The 16,977-nt window shown below is 50.5% G+C and overlaps 2 protein-coding genes across 3 annotated transcripts in view; one reads left to right on the top strand and one right to left on the bottom strand.

The window, feature by feature from the left end:
- Window positions 1–8,041, top strand: part of LOC311316582 (A-type potassium channel modulatory protein DPP6-like) — a gene marked incomplete at its 5' end in the record, with an annotated part of 59,220 nt that extends 51,179 nt beyond the window's left edge. Inside the window, 17 exons of the mRNA XM_084447466.1 lie at window positions 17–114; window positions 776–902; window positions 1,026–1,064; window positions 1,178–1,285; window positions 1,576–1,667; window positions 2,417–2,464; window positions 2,626–2,738; window positions 4,291–4,338; window positions 4,497–4,595; window positions 4,721–4,790; window positions 4,927–5,121; window positions 5,547–5,601; window positions 6,002–6,101; window positions 6,223–6,281; window positions 6,385–6,457; window positions 6,578–6,651; window positions 6,767–8,041. Coding sequence (XP_084303592.1) covers window positions 17–114; window positions 776–902; window positions 1,026–1,064; window positions 1,178–1,285; window positions 1,576–1,667; window positions 2,417–2,464; window positions 2,626–2,738; window positions 4,291–4,338; window positions 4,497–4,595; window positions 4,721–4,790; window positions 4,927–5,121; window positions 5,547–5,601; window positions 6,002–6,101; window positions 6,223–6,281; window positions 6,385–6,457; window positions 6,578–6,651; window positions 6,767–6,910 — 1,542 coding nt within the window. The 3' untranslated portion in view covers window positions 6,911–8,041. The remainder of the gene's footprint in view (window positions 1–16; window positions 115–775; window positions 903–1,025; window positions 1,065–1,177; window positions 1,286–1,575; window positions 1,668–2,416; window positions 2,465–2,625; window positions 2,739–4,290; window positions 4,339–4,496; window positions 4,596–4,720; window positions 4,791–4,926; window positions 5,122–5,546; window positions 5,602–6,001; window positions 6,102–6,222; window positions 6,282–6,384; window positions 6,458–6,577; window positions 6,652–6,766) is intronic.
- A 652-nt stretch (window positions 8,042–8,693) lies between these two features.
- Window positions 8,694–16,977, bottom strand: part of arhgap21b (Rho GTPase activating protein 21b) — a 45,358-nt gene continuing 37,074 nt past the window's right edge. For both annotated transcript variants that reach the window (XM_084447462.1, XM_084447463.1), the window contains exons 23-24: window positions 12,434–12,465; window positions 8,694–11,796 (exon numbers count right to left, since the gene is read on the bottom strand). In XM_084447462.1, coding sequence (XP_084303588.1) covers window positions 10,153–11,796; window positions 12,434–12,465 — 1,676 coding nt within the window. In that variant the 3' untranslated portion in view covers window positions 8,694–10,152. The remainder of the gene's footprint in view (window positions 11,797–12,433; window positions 12,466–16,977) is intronic.

A 16,977-nucleotide genomic window follows, 5' to 3' on the forward strand; every position in this document is an offset into this window, starting at 1 on the left:
TGGCGCGCCCCTGCAGGCGGGGGAGGAGAACCCCGTGGCGTACCTGTCGGTGGTGAGTCTGAACGGCCCCCTGCACACCGTGGAGATGAAGAAACCCGACGACCCCAGGATCGGGTGAGTGCCTCTTTGACCCACGTCACATGGTACTGTACAAGGACACTGGTATTCATTACATTACATGAGTCATTTAATGGACACTTTTATCCAAAGCGACATAATAATTGCATTTAACATACCGGTAGGCAGTCAGTAAACTACTACTCGCTAAGTGCATCTCCTTTCTAGTGACTACGAGCATAATCTAGTGCCAAAGCCAAAGTGCAAAATATAAATACAATAGGTGCTTAAGAGGGAGGATTGTTGTAGTACTTCTTGAAGAGGTGAGTTTTGAGCCTGCGACGAAAAATGGGCAGCGACTCTGCTGTCCTGACGTCAGTGGGCAGTTCATTCCACCACTGCGGGGCCAGGACAGAGAAGAGCCGTGACCGTGTCGATCGATCGGCCTCGGAGTGACGGGGCAACCAGTCGCCCCGAGGTAGCAGAGCGTAGCGGTCGGGAGGGGGTGTAGGGTTTGACCATGGCCTGGAGGTAGGAGGGGGCTGTTCCTTTCATTGCCCTGTAGGCTAGTAGCAGAGTTTTAAACTGGATGCGAGCTGCTACAGGGAGCCTGGACACATCAGGTTGACTCATCTGAAAGTCGTGTGAGGAGTTGTGTGAGAAGTTGTGTGAGATGTTGTGTGAGGAGTTGTAAGGTGGCCTAGTTTGTGTTCTTCAGGAGGGAGTACTACATCACCATGGTGAAGTGGGCCACCAGCACCAAGCTGGCTGTCAACTGGCTGAACAGAGCTCAGAACAACTCCATCCTCACACTGTGTGAGGCCACCACTGGAGTCTGCATTAAGGTGACACACACACCACGCACGCACGCACGCACGCACACACACACACACACACACACACACACACACACACACAGAGTCGAACACTCTTTCCATTATTCCAAACGGAATTCCTGTATTTTCCAGAAACATGAGGATGAGAGTATGGGCTGGCTCCACAGACAGGTGAGTGATGGGAATGATGCATTCAGAAGGTAGACACACACACACACACACACACACACACACACACACACACAGACACACACACACTCCCCTCTATTCTCTCCGTTCCACAGAACGAAGCGCCACTCTTCTCCCGAGACGGCCTCAAGTTCTTCTTCACCAGAGCCATCCCCCAGGGCGGGAGAGGGAAGTTCTTCCACATCTCCATGTCCACCTCCCAGGTACGCGCCGTCACCTCATGTGACTTCCCCTCTCCCCCCTCCCCCGCCCCCGAGGCCACTGTTCTCCTCACCGGCCGTGTCCTTCCCCTCTCCGCAACCCCGTCCGCTGCCCGAAGAGCATCCCTCCACCCCCCCGTGTGATGTTGCTGAGTCAGCGCTAAACCACGCGTGCGTGTGTGTGTGTGTGCGTGCGCGTGTCCGAGCGGCACGGCGCAGGGCGGACGGAGGTGCGACCGTATCTCTTTTCCGTTTGTGGCTCACGTCACCACCGCTCTGTTTTTGTGCTCCAGCCCAACGTCAGCACGGACAGCCTGCAGTCGCTCACCTCCGGGGACTGGGACGTCACCCGCATCCTGGCCTACAGCCAAGACCGGCAGCTCATGTAAGCCTCGCCGTGAACTCACTGTGACCCCGCCGCCCGCACCACAGCCTCGCGCCGCATCTACATCATCAGTCGCCAGGGCACCGTACCCTTCCCAGCCCTAACCCGACAGTGACCCTACCCCTAGACCCTGTCCTCATCCACACACACACCCCAATGCAGTGATGTGACTTCACCGTGTGACCAATAGTGACCGCCACTGGAGGTTTGGTCCTGATGTAGGCAGTCCTCAAAATGCACTAGGGTGCAATTTTTTTTATTTTCTTTATTTTTACTGTTTTACTTTTTTTCATATTACGAAAATGAAAGTTGTGAAGAACCCACTCAATATAACAAACAACAATTTTAGGATCACTAGATAGTCATATTTATTCATCAAAAGTCCTTGTCCTGTGAGAAGTGTGAACAGCTCTGAATCTTTGAAGCCCTTTTTCTCTGCTTAGTGATTTCAGGTGTACCAACATTCACAGAAGCATATCTTCTTCAAATATTTGCAGATTTCAATGTACGTACGGACACATCGTTTGAATGCTTACAGTTTACACTTTCATAAGCTGTAAAATAAAATAAAAAACGGAAAAATTACCTTGCCGTAGGTCAGGACCGTACCTCCAGTGGTGGTCACAATTCACCCACAGACAAACGAAGTTGAAAGTTTGAGCTGTTGTGTATCTCTCTGGTCACAGTGCCCAGCGTGTTCAGGTTCCTATGAATCCAGGCAATGTTAATGATCCACGGATGTTTTCCAGATACTTCCTGAGCACCGAGGACGACCCGAAACGCCGACACCTATACAGGTATATATATTCATATCGTATTGCGAACCGTTGTTGTAGCTGTTGCACCCGAGGCGCGGTTCGTCCGTGACTGAAACGCTTAACGGCCGGCTGGCGGATGCCGCGTCCGGGGGCGGCGTTCTGTACCAACGCCGTGTGTCCCTCTCTGCCCTTCGCTGCAGCGCGGACACCGTCGGCCCCTTCAACCGCCGCTGCGTCTCCTGCGAGTTCAAGTGCGGCTACGTGGACGGCTCGTTCAGTCGCGACATGAAGTACTTCCTGCTTGACTGTGAGGGTGAGTGCCTCCGGCGCCGGCTTCTCCGCTCTCTTCAATGCCTCTCTCGACCGGAGCGGGCCCCATTCATCGTGCTCTTTCAGCGCGTTGGTCAAGGTTCTCTTCTGTACACGCACCTCGGTACACACACACACACACACACACACACACACACACACACACACACACACACAGGCAAGGCAAGTTTATTTGTACAGCACATTTCATCAATAAGGCAATTGAAAGTGCTTTACATGAGACAGTACAAGCATCAAGACAAAGTGCAACACATAAAAGGTTCTATAAAACGAAATGCAAAACAAAGGGCATTTAAAACAAAATGCTGAGTCGAGATGAAATGAAAAGGCCTGTCCTCCGAGAGAAAATGCACCTCGAACACAAACCGCTGCTACTCCTGGCTGCTCAGACGAAACGAAACGACTCTCAAAGACAGACCGCCCTCCGGGATCGGCCGGCCCTGACGGAGTGTTTACGACACGCCGCCCGCCCCTGGCGTCCGTCGGGCGGGGCCGCGAAAGGGGACGAGGTTTTTGTTGTTCACCAGCCGGTGTTCTCATTTCCCCAGAGAGCGTTCATCATCATTATCTACCTCCCCCCTGTGACGCCCCCCCTGCCCCCCCTGCCCACCCCCAACTCCCCTCATACGCCCCGGCACCGCAGTTGCCATGGGAGATGATTTGTTTAGCAGGGCCCGGCCGCCCTCGGAGAGGGGGAGGAGGAAGGCCGATGGCTGTTTCATTAATTGGATCTTCAGAGAGCTTAGATCTTGGAAGAGTCTGGTCTCCATTTGGCTCCTGCTTGGCTCCCACCAGGCAGACAGACAGACAGACAGGCAGGGAGGCAGACAGACAGACAGACAGACAGACAGACAGACAGACAGGGAGGCAGGCAGGCAGGCAGGCAGACAGGCAGGCAGGCAGGCAGGCAGGCAGGCAGGCAGGCAGGCAGGCAGACATTCTCAGAAACACATACAGTACCTCTGGCTCAGAGGGTTATTTAATGACTCCGATTCAGAGAAACATGGAAGGAGATCTCGCCGGTTTGTTGACTATCAGATACCCCAGCTTGAAAGATACTTGGAAACCCCAGAGGTTTCCAAGTGTCTTTCAAGTGTTTCTTGCACTCTAGGGATGTAACAATAACCGTTATAATGATAAACCGTGATACTGAAATCATTTCACTAAGTTTTATATTGAAAACCACAAATAATTAGCAGCACTATGCACTTTTTGTTTTACATAAACATTATATTATATAATGTGTCTTGGAGACTGTTACTAACTTTGGTTAATGCTGGAGAGTATTTACAGTGAGTTCTTCAGAAATCAAACACTGTTTTAGTGATGATTTTATCACGATAAATGTAATCGCATCAGTAGTTTTTGGACATTTTCAGCACATTTTAACAATACCACAATAATACTGATAACTGTGATAATTTTGGTCACTATAATCATGATGTGAAATGTTTATACCGTTACATCTCTATTGCTGCACCACCAGCATGTTCAAACACACACTTTTAACGCCCCGTGTGGCTCCGCCCCCCCAGGCCCTGACGTGCCCAGCGTGGTCGTCTACCGCACAGAGGACAGACAGAGTGAGTGCCGTAAAGACGCGACGAAACATGCTACTACGCTAACGTGCTACTATGCTAACATGCTACTACGCAAACATGCTACTACGCTAAAATGCTAATGGTTCCTTGGAAGTTGCGAACCCAGTTTATTTACATTTTTTTGTCCCCTCTCACTTCAGAGGTGCTCGACTTGGAGACCAACGAGATCGTGAACATCACCTACCACAAGATGCAGATGCCCAAACTGCAGTATGAGGAGATCGTCATCGATGACTACAGTATGACTTCGCCACGTTCATGATTCATGATTCAGAGGACATTCCTGATGACAATATATATGGCATATCTGGACTTTAACCAGAACTTACGCATTTAATTTCCATTCTTCTCGTCTGTTTCGTAGCTCTCACCATGCAGATTCTGAAGCCGGCCGGATTCATAGATACAGGACACTACCCTTTACTGCTACTAGTGTAAGTATGTCAACATGCGCGCACAGGCGTGTATACAAAGCTATTATCTCTTAAAAACTGCACTACTGTTCACTATTAAAATATCATCATTGAGATTTTGAGATGATTGGTTCCTACCCGTGTCTTGTTTCCCCAGGGACGGTACTCCGGGCGGACAGATGGTGACGGAGCAGTTCCGCGTGGACTGGGCCACGGTGCTGGTGAGCAGCTTCAGCGCGGTGGTGGTCCGCTTCGACGGGCACGGCAGCGGCTTCCAGGGCACCAGTCTCCTGCACCGGGTCAGGAGGAAACTGGGCGTGTTCGAGGAGAAGGACCGGATAGAGGCGCTCAGGTGACCGGAGGAGGAGGCCGGGGGCGCACACACACACACAGGCATATACACACACACACACATGCGCACAGTATACTCATTAGCTGTGTTCGAAACCATTCCCCATTACAGAAATAGTGGACCATATAGTGTGTTCGCCATTTTCTTCCAGAGTCCGAATTCTCAACGGTTAATTTGATTCACCGTGAGAAAATACCCACAATTCACAGCAGTTTCTAGTGAACAAAGGATGTACCCTGCAATTTCTCGTTCACTACACTACATAGCGAATTGTGAGTGAGTGAATGAGTTTCGAACACAACTTGTTGTGTCTCTGGATGACTTTGTCGATACACTTTCTTCTGGGTTACCAGAACCCCACAGCAGATACTCACAATGCACTAATTTAAATCCTGATATGCATTTTTTCCTATATTTCACTTCAGGCTGATATCTAAAGAACAGTACATTGACAAAACTCGCATCGGCGTCTATGGAAAGGTAAGCTTTCGGTGATCGACGGAGAGAGACGTGTCTCCCATTCACTGTAACCAGCTCCTCTCAAACCTTAAAGGAACAGTTCCCCGATTAGCAATCAGCTTTGTATCATTCCAAAATCGGCAGTATGTCACAATGAATGTGACTGAACCAAAAACTCCACAAATGATGTCAAATGTTGCATCAATGATGTCATCAATGTATGATTTGACATCATTTGTGGAGTTTTTTTTGGCTTTTTGAAAACGTGAAAGCTAGGCCTAGGGAACATTGAGTGACGAAAAATCACATTCATTGTGACATACTGCAAAATTTGGAATAATGCAAAGCTGATTGCTAATTGGGGAACTGTTCCTTTAATGTAACTTTTAGTAGTGTCCCTAACTGACATATCTATCCGTAGGTGTACGGAGGATATCTAGCCACCATGCTGTTAAGTTCGGAAGAGTCGCTGCTGAAATGCGGAGCCGCAGTCTCCCCGGTCACAGATTTTGAGTTATATGGTAATACGGCTGTACCTCTCTCAGCCCTTCTGTTCTTCCTGTATGAATAATGGAACCCGCGTCTGAAAGACGAGTTCTTATCTCTCTCACGACGCCATGTTGCCTCCCTCCTCTCCCCCAGCCTCTGCGTTCTCAGAGCGCTATCTGGGCTCGCCGAAGACCGAGGCGCGAGTCTACTCGGTAAACGCACTCTCCGCACGCCGTCCACAGAGAGCGGGTAAAGACGCCCGGTGTGTTTGTTTTTCACGTCGGCCGTGTGTGTGTTGTCTTTTCCCTCCCTCAGATGGCCAATCTAGCCCACCGCGCCGGTCAGCTCACCAACAAGCAGTACATGATCGTCCATCCAACCGCAGACGGTACGTCTTTTTTCTGAGAATGATGATTTTCCAACTGCCAGTTACAGGCTTCCATCTAAATTATTTTCACCTCAAATTCTCAGTAAAGGTCTCACTGTGAACCCTCTCTCTCCTTCACAGAGAAAGTCCACTTCCAGCACACAGCAAAGTTCATAAACCACCTTATCAATGAGAGGGCCAATTATTCTCTACAGGTAAGCCTGCAGTCGGACTCTGCTACCAGGAAATGCTACTGCGCTAAAGCTAACAGTGTAGAACGTGTATTTTGTTGCATCGTCCCTGACCGTCGTTCCCTGGTCACCCCCGCAGATCTACCCGGACGAGGGCCACTTCCTGCATGGCGACGGGACGCAGCAGCATCTCAGCCAAACGCTGGTCAACTTCTTCGAGGAGTGTTTCCGGCTGCCGGACCAACCGAGCGAGGTGAAGGAGGAAGAGGAGGACGGCGGTTAGACATGGCCGACCCCCGCGTCGGCACCGCCCGGTTCCGCCCACCGACTACAGACACAGCACAATAAGCAGCTCGATCTCTCCCTCTCTCACACACACACACCGTACCTGCATGTACCAAGGAGTCCCATTTCCACCCTCTTCAGCTCCTCCTCTTCACTCTTTTTTTTGTCGGCAAGAGGACTGGACATAAGTATCGTTTAATTTGTCTTTCCCTTCCTGGACCAAGTGAACGTTGATTGAAGCAGCAGGCGTGTTTAGTACTCCCCCTAGTGGACGGCTGTGGTGGAGCACCGTGACGTCCACTCCACTGGACTCCCATCTGCCTACTTCAGAGTCACCATCCTGGCCTCCCAAGCACAGCACACCCCCCTACAGACATCCAGACCCAGTCATTATGAAGGAGACTTTGAGAGGAGCTAGTTTGTGGCATCATGACTGGACATCACCTACTGACCAGGACCTTCTCATGACTCTTCCCCCTGATTCTAATGTTCAGCATTGCGTGGTTTTTCTCTGGATCTTAGCGTTTCTTTCCCTTGTATCGTACCATATGTCTTATAGTTCAGTAGGTGACGTGGCTTTGAATTAATGTACGGCTACACTAAAACCATGAATTATATCAAAATGATGGTATAATGGTAGGCTACGTTTTAAGGCCTGTTTTCAGTGGATATTACGTTTTATATCCTGTCCTTGCTTTATTGAGCTATAGTGTTATTTTAGTCACTGTGCCTTACTGGGGGTAAATATATTCTATATTGTGTCAGGGACTATCACACTGCAATGGAAACGTGTCAACCATCAGAGCAAAAAGCTTTCAGAATTGTTCATTTCTCCAGTAAGACAGCCGAGTCAATGTCAGACCTCGCAACAAATGATAATCAATACAGTAATCGATGGAAACTACAAGACAAAAACACACCAATTCCAAAAGATGAGAGAATTATGTGACACTCATAACTACCATGCCAATCCATACATTCCTAGAAGCTTGGTTGAAGATTTATTTGTATGAATAAAGCTAATTTTTCTGTGTATTGAAGAATGACATTGTTTTGACAAAGACCTGAATGTTCTGGCTGTTGTACAAATCAAAGATTCTTGATGCGCATCTATTGTTAACTTTCAAATTTGGCTTGTCGGTGAGTTACAATGTTTAATTAGTGTTAAATGGCTTAACAGTCTCCATGTCACATTTTAATATTGTCAGTAAGAGTTTCTATAGCGGATGTACAAATGTATAAATCTTTAATTGTTGAAGTCCTTAACTATGTGTGTATGACTTGTAAATAAAGCATTTTGAAATTTACAAGTCAGCATTGTTCTTATCGGCCATGAACTTATGAAAATATGCAGAGGCCCCCTGACCAGCATAGAAACTGCAGTCTCACCCATTTCTGCCGTGAGCAAGAGGCATATAGGGTCAGAGAACGAGATGCAGTATATTGCAATTAATATACACTGCCCTCCTGTGTACAGTGTGTGTACTGTAACAGGATTTAAAAAGAACTGTTGCATGTAGTCTCAAATTACCGAAACTCAAATCTCAAGTGAATACCCTGAAGTAGTTTTGAAGAGTCAAGATTCAGCCTATTTTTGAGCCACTACTGCAAAAAACAAAACAATGACTCAGCGTCCATGACTCTAATCAGTCAAATATGATGCAGTATAAAACATCAGACAGAAACCTTAGTGCCATCGATAGTTTTTATTTCCAGTGTTTTAGGAGCCCAGGCCCCTCCCACTCTGGGAAGGAACAGGGCGTTGATACAAATGGTCCAGCTCAGACACGTCTTCACCCGCTCACAACCCTACCGACTCCAAGAGCAACATCTCACAATACTGTACTTACAAAAATCCGGCAATTTGATGGAAATGAAGAAAAAAAAGCAGCTAAAACATGGCATTTATATACACATTTAAGTTACTTATTTTACAGAAATATTTAAAATTCAAGTTCTGTTAAAATCCAAAAATGAAAAAAAAAAAAAAAAAAAACAGGAGAAAAACCAAAGATGAAGGTATAAAACATGTTAAGACCAGAGTGGAATGCCTAGGAATGGAAGCCCGGCGTTCATCAAGATAACCTGTAGAATGACTGAGTCAACGATAAAAATGTCACTCCCGGCACCATCTTCGCGTGTCTTGACAAAGACGATATGGCACCCTTCATAGTTCATTGTGAGGCACTTCCTATTGTGAAGAGACATGATTTCTAAATTGAATCTTCATATTCTTCTCCCTCTTTCATTTCTTCCTGCTTTTGGATTTGCGGTGTGATGCCAGGTCCCGACCGGCCGATGGATGCATGAAACCACAAGCACATCTACGAACACACCAGCGTGACGTGACGCGTCAGAGACGTTGTTCACTGCTCGCTTTTTTTTTTCTCGTCACTTGAAGAGGGGGGGGGGGGTTAAAACAGTTTGTATCACCATGGCAATTGAGCGTCCAGTGTTCTGTTGTCACATTGTACCTGGGAGGGGCCCTCGGCAGCGGGCTGTACCGTTCAGCAAAAACAAACACTTCAAGTACACGAGAGAGAGAGAGAGGAAGAGAGAGAGAGAGGGAGAGAGAGAAGGAGAGAGAGAGAGAAGGAGAGAGAGAGAGAGAGAGAGAGAGAGAGAAGCGAGGAATATGCACATACATTTCAAAATGAAAACACAAGCAACTAAAGCTTTTAGTCAGTATTACGGCAAGCATGTACATTCTTCATTTGGTTACTGAAGGACTCGGATGAGACCAATCTTCTTACACAAAAATAGTTCCTCTGCAAATAACTAAGATCAGTCCTTTTTTTCACTACCTCCTTGTCATCCTGCAACGTTTGTTTACCTTAAAGCCACTTTGCTATCCTTTTCACAATCTTGACTTGAGCATCGGATTTGCACTTTCCTACACCAGACCTCACAGGCTCGTCGCGGGCGAGGGGAGAAGCCTCTCCTCGACTCAAGTCTTCAGCATAACTGGGCGTGGCGGAGTCCCTCCCGCTCACAATCCCAAAGTCATTTGTCATTAAAAAGGAAAAAAATATATATCGAGAACATCAATGTTTTTGTTCCATGCCTTTTGTCTGAGTCACAAACACACACGAGCGCGCACGCACACACACGAGCACACACACCTAACAGACAGCACCTCAGTTTCCGTACACGGGCTCCTATTGGTTCACTGATATCACTCACAGACAAGCACAGGCACATCTTTCTCTATCTCTCTCTCACACGCACGCAGAGCCCTTCTCACAGGTACTGATAGAAGCGCGAGTGGACCACCTGCGCCCCAGACAGTTTGTGGGGGTGGGCGGTGGCCGACAGGCTCAAGCTTTTACCCTGGGGGGCGGTGTCTCCGTTCGCCAGCCCCGCCCCCTGCGGCGCCGCGGGAGACGGCGAGGAGGAAGAGGAGGAGGAGGAGGGGGGCTCGGCCGGGGCCGGGGGGTCCGGGGCGCACGCCGCCACCCCCCCCTGGGGGAGCTCGGTGGAGAAGTCCAGGCTGACCTCGGGGTTACTGGCGCGGTGGCGCTCGCGGGCGATCCACTCGCGGATGGAGAAGTCCTGCGAGCTGCACTTGGGCTTCAGGCGGTCCACGGCGGAGAGCTCGGAACGCGAGTCGCCCGCCGCCTCCGCCTCCCGCCAGCCGCCGAGCACCGACAGCTCGGCGAAGTCCCGCTGCCCGCCCATGGTGTGGCGCCGGCGGATGTTCTTCTTCTTCCCGCCGCGGCCGCTGCCGCCGCCCTCGGGCGAGCGGCTCCGCTGGGCGCCCACGCCGAACATGTCGTCCGCCGACGTCCGCAGGCGGAACTTCAGCCGGTCGGTGATCTTCAGGCGCCACGCCGGCTCCGCCCTCTCCGACTCGCTGCGGGAGGAGGAGCTGAGACTGCCCGTGGAACGCCCAGCCCTGACCGCGCCGCCCCCGCCACGGGCTGGCCGGCCGGACTCCTTGTCGCTCCGCCCGCCGCCGCCGTCAAGCGACGACTCGCTGTCGGTCTTCTGGCGAGCGGACTTCTTCCTGGAGAGCGTGTCGCACTCGATCAGCCTGTGGGAGGGGAGGGGCCGCGGGGCGTCCGGCTGGCAGCTGTCCTCCGCTAGCCCCGCCTCCTGGCCGCCGCCGACGAACACAGACAGGTCGCTCTCGCTGTCCGTCTCCACGGGCCGGCCCTCGCTGACCAGCTCGCTGCGCTCGTCGTCGGCGTCGTCGCCGCCGCGGCTCTCCGCCACCGAGCGCACCTCGGGGCTCAGCGCGTTCAGCTCCGCCCCCGTCAGGAAGGTCATGGAGGAGGTGGTGGAGTAGTCGGAGGTGATGGAGCACACCTCCGCCGCCGGCCCGCTGGCCACGCCCTCCGGCGCCGCCGCCCCCCTGCCGCCGCCGTGCCTCGCCCTGGCCGACGCCTTGGAGCTGGTGCTGTTCAGGGTGCCCAGGTCCGACACGGCGTCCTCGTAGTTGGAGGCGGGGTCGGACAGCGAGGCCTGGCGGAGGGCTGGCGGCGTGTGGCGGTAGCTCCGCCCGGGCGATGGCGACGGCGAGTGGCGTCGGAGGCCTGGGGAGGAGGAGGAGGAGACGTGTTTGGGCGATGGCGACGGCCGGGACAGCGGGCTGCTGGAGCGAGACCCCTTGCCGCCGGCGAGCTGCTCGGCCGAGCCCCCCCCCTCCTCCTCCTCCTCGTCTTCGTCGTCCCGGGCGTGGCGGCCGGCCGCGGACCAGGGGCCGTGCGGCGGCGGCGGCGTCAGGCCCGGCTCGGGGAGCTCCTTCCTGGGGAAGACGGAGTCCAGGTCGTCGTCCGAGCTGCTGGGCGGAGCCTTGTCCTTGGGCTTCTTACGCTTGCGGCTGACGAAGAAGGACGAGCGCAACATCTCCCTGCTACACTGGTCCTTCCCCCCCCACACACCCTGCACACACACACACACACACGCACACACGTGCACACACACACGCACGCACACACACACACACACACACACACACACACACACACACACACACACACGTTAGATTACATTACACTGGTCCTTCCCCCCCCCACACACCCTGCACTCACTCACACACACACACACACGCACGCACGCACGCACGCACGCACACACTAGATTACATTACACTGGTCCTTCCCAAAGACCCTGCTGGGACACATGCAAGCACGCACGCACGCACACACACACACCAACACACACACACACCTACACTTAGACACACACTTATATTGAATTACATTACACTGGTCCTTACCGGACCCCCACAGACCCTGTTGGGACACAGAGGGGACATCAACTATGGCACGTGAGCAGGTGAACACACAGCCCATACACACACACACACCCACATCTGTGTACACATACACCCCCCCTCACCCAAACACACTATAAATACCACTATATACCCATCCACAGCCACGCCCCCAACTATAATACACAATTCACACACACACACACACGCACACACGCCGGCTCTACTAATCGGCAAAAAGCCGTGGGACCATAAATACACACGACAGGCTCCCGGGACGCCGCGCGCCGCCGCCACACCTACCTTAGATTTGGACGAGTCACTACATGCTGAATCTGTGTGAGAGAAGAGAGGGGCGTCAGTGACGTCACACGCGCCCGCCGGCCGCCCCGAACCAACACACACACACACGGCCACCGGGAGAGAGAGGACGGAGACACAGCGGACGGAAGGATGGAGAGAGAGAGAGAGAGAGAGAGAGAGAGAGAGAGAGAGAGAGAGAGAGAGAGAGAGAGAGAGAGGGGACGACAGGGACCGGCCCTGCGCCGTGACGGGAGGCGGTGAGTGGGTGAGCAGGAGAACGGAGAGGTGGACAGCTGGACAGAGAGATGGAGACACGCGGAGGACGAGGACAGAGAGATGACAGGAAAGGGGGGTGGGTGGGGGGAGGAGGGGGGTGGATGGACACGAGACCCGGGCGATGTGCGCTCAAGACAGGAAGCAGCTCATGCTCGCGTTGCGCCCGCGACAGCGAATCACGTCACGGACAGTACGACAGACAGCGGCCGGCGGAGGGCATTCTTTCGCCGAGGTCAGACACGTCACGTAGGGGGGGGGGGGGGGGAGAGGACGGGGCATGGGACGACGGTTTACAACAGCAACAACAACTACCGCGGGCCGAGGGGAGGGGTCTGGGCTGAACACGTCAGCTGGCTGTGTGTAGTGGTCACTGCCAAGGCTCCGAACCGGTTCAAGGAACGGAAACGAAAACCGAAAACGAACGGTATTTTACGAGGAACAGAAACAGGAACGAAAACGAAATGGTCTTTAATTGTTCCAGAACAGAAACGTTAATTTGAAATCTTTAAAACCGGTTAATAACGTTATTTTTTCGTTCTTTGTAGTAGGCCTCTATAACTTAAAAATAATTGTAAAAAAGAAGAAAGCTGAGCCTTTTATGGCCGAATAGGCTAAATTAAATTAATTAAATTTGTAGCCTACATCTTGTCCTGTTTCTGTAATGTAGCCTAGGCCCCTAAATCTGTTATTTCACAGTCAGGATCTTAAATGCTTGCTTAGCGAAATGAAGAGATTTAGATATTACAACAACACACCATAGCCTAGTTCAGACTAGGGATGTGCGCAGCGACTATTTTCACTGATGACTAGACGGTGTTTTGTAACCGATTACATGACTAGTCTAAAAACAGGATTCCCAAGTTTCTACGACAAGTGCTATTTAGAAAAATTGAGGATGTTTCTCAAACTCTGCAAGTTAAGATGCATGACTATTCTTGATGTTTCCAACCACTCAGCGGCAGCCAATTAGCACGCGTTGCGCAGGGCTGTCACACACTCTCCTTTGTTTGCCTGTGCAAAACAGTAGTTCAGCCTGTCCTTACAGCTTATTAATTAGCAAAGATATCAATGTGATTAATTTTGTTTAATTGAAGAAGAGTAGGCTAGCCTATAGCCTGTAATGTTTCAGTAGGCTAAAACTAGATTTCACATAAAGACCGCGGATGTCAGAGAGGGCAATAACGTTCGAAGGCAAATTTATTCCAACATTGGTCCACAAAGAATGATGCAAATAATAAAGTGAAAGAAATAATAGCCTACTGTGCAAATATAATGTTTTATATGGACCTGCCTACTGTGCAAATATAATGTTTTATATGGACCTGCCTACTGTGCAAATATAATGTTTTATATGGACCTGCGTGTCTGCAATAAAGTTCCTCTATCTTTATAACCAACATTCAGCGGAAGCCAATTTTCACTCGTTGCGCATCTCGCTCCAAGTATGGTTTGGCTATTTAAAACACGGAGTACTTTGTGACAGTTGCTTGGATGTATACTAGTATGCATAAACCTATGTTTTGCGAATTTAATGTTCTGCCTCCTTCAGAGTTCAACTCGGCAATTAGGCTGTGAAAGCGAGCGCGCCTCTTGGAATCTAGTCATAGCCTATTGTTGCACAGGTTTCCGTCACGTCTTGACTTTCACAAACCAAATGATTAGGCTACATTCATTAATATGAGCACACTTTAGTGACAATGTGCCGTGCAACCCTGATCATTGAATAGCATAAGTTAAATTACTATAATATTAAAGACCGCGGATGCCAGACGATAGGCTACGTATTACGCGTATAATCCGGAGCTCCCATACAAAAGGAACGCAGCATAAACAATAGGGATTGTGCAGATGAATGAATGAGGTGACTAATTATTTATAAATAACATAAGACATTACAAAACGAAATAAAAACAAACAATAGGCCTACAGGCGCAGAATAAAATAGCTTCCCGCAACAGTACAAGAAAATACTGTAGGCCTATAGAGCAAGGGCGTAGGTTTGGTTTCAACATTGGTAGGGACCATATAACAGTGTAGCCTGCATACACATTTTTTGCTGGGGACGAGAGGTTAAAGCTCTTATATATTCATATATTTATGAAATTGAATAATACTAATACAATGTTGTTAGTCTACTGTATCACATCCTGCCTGCTGCGTCCCTCCACTCTCGACTTTTGCTGCTGCTGAGTCCCTCCACACTCTCTCTCTCTTGGTTGCTTGTGCGTCCGTCCACTCTCTCTCTCTCTCTCTCTCTCTCTCACGACTGCTGCTTCATGCATAAAAATGATTTCATTAAAATTTAGATTTTCATTGGATTTTTAGACTGACATTCAATTCATAAATTGATATATCTGTCCATTGGGGGAGTAACAAAATACCAGACAGTAGGCAATACCAATTGCGAAATTCCACAATCCTGGTTTTACAAAGCTATAGCTAATAGCCCATCGGCTAGTATTAATTGCGGACACTTACGGTCATTAGTTGTGAGGACGCCATGATGTCCTATTCAATTAAATCTCTGGTGGGCAGCTAATGTATAATAATGTAATGGCTGCTGCTATCCTAATGTTACAGGATGATAGAAGGCATCTTAATAGTTCGCTAGCCAGCTTATATCACCGGTTGATAATTTGCCACAATGGAAAGACAAGTGATGTTAGTTTAGATAACATTAGCTAGCACCAACCTAGCTGGTTTTCATGTGGCTACTGCCTAAGGTTAGCTACTTAGTTTACCAGCAGCTAGCTAACCTAGCTAACGCTAACGTTACTTACAGTTGCGGAGAAAAAGCTCCTGATATCCCTCATCCTCTTCAGAGGGGGAGGCGACATTGTGGTGGATAGCCTACCTAAATGGCTGTCAGAATCACAACTGTATGGCTTGCTGTCAGCGTCTGTCTGTAAGGCTGTTCTTCAGATCAAGCGAAAATTTGAAAAATGCAATGATCTATCTCAGACAAATGAGCCAATCGTGAGTTTAAAAAATATAAAAATAATACAGGGATGGCACATTCACAGTGGAGGAAAGGGGTAGGCTAACGGTCTAATATCTATAATGCAAAATAATTGGTACGGTCAAGGTTGCTTAAAAGTTGGTAGGGACAATTTGGGCCTCCCAAAATGTTGGTAGGGACATGTCCCGACCGTCCATACGCAAACCTACGCCCTTGCTATAGAGTCTTAATAGGCTAACACCCCCGGAACGGTGAACGGAACGTTATTTTTCGTTCTTAACCGGTTCAGGAACGCTACGCTGGTGGCGGAACACGAGAACGGAAACGTTAAATATTCTGGTTCTGCTCGGAGCGAACCGATTGAAAAATAATTTCGTTTTTAAGCCCTGGTCACTGCGGCTCGGCCAGACTACCTGACGTGCGCCAGCGCCGCAAACTCTAACCCTGCGCAGACGTCAACCGCAAAATCATAACCGACAAACCGAGAACCAAGCACTTCACACACACAAATAAAACCAGGATTCTCTCTGCACTTTCCTGGCTGCGTTGAAATACTACTGATACAGTAGAATAACTAGGGGCCGTGCGAAGCCTGGGTTTGAGTTGGCGTTAACAGATCCCGATCTGCGACGTGTGAAACAGCGCCATGCTTCCCCCCCCCCGGTGGGGGCCGGCTCTCTGCGTCAGCCCCGCCTACTAACGTATGGGCGGAGCCTGGTGCGGCCGCTGGAGCAGCCCGGGAGACTGCTGGTGTTGGGTAACGAGAGCTGGAGCAGCCCGGGAGATTACTGGTGTTGGGTAACGAGAGCTGGAGCAGCCCAGGAGGCTGCTGGTGTTGGGTAACGAGAGCTGGAGCAGCCCGGGAGACTACAGGTGTTGAGTAACCAGAGCTGGAGCAGAGCCGGCCGATTCGGTTTCACACGCCGCGATCGAGGGACAGATGGGGGAGGTTTGGCCGTGAGGACGGCTGGGGTTGTAGGTGGGACGCCAGGAATAGCCAATAGACAGAAGTGTGTGTGTGTGTGTGTGTGTGTGTGTGTGTGTGTGTGTGTGGGAAGGGGGTGTAGCTGACACCACCTGTACATGAGCAGACTGCCATAAGCCCCTAGTATCCTGACTTAGCCACTAGCGGTCGCCAAATTTGTCGGAGTCCAGCCCCGCCTAGTTGTGTGTGTAGGAGACCAGCCAGCTCAGCCCCCCGCCCCGCCACTGAGATCCCCCCCCGCCCCTCCCCCTCAAAGACACCATGGCGGGTATGTCACATGGGAGTGAACCTGAGGGTGGGGGGTGGGGGGGGTTGACCGTACCA

Source organism: Borostomias antarcticus (assembly GCF_949987555.1).
Source record: "Borostomias antarcticus genome assembly, chromosome: 12".
Taxonomy (NCBI): Eukaryota; Metazoa; Chordata; class Actinopteri; order Stomiiformes; family Stomiidae; genus Borostomias; species Borostomias antarcticus.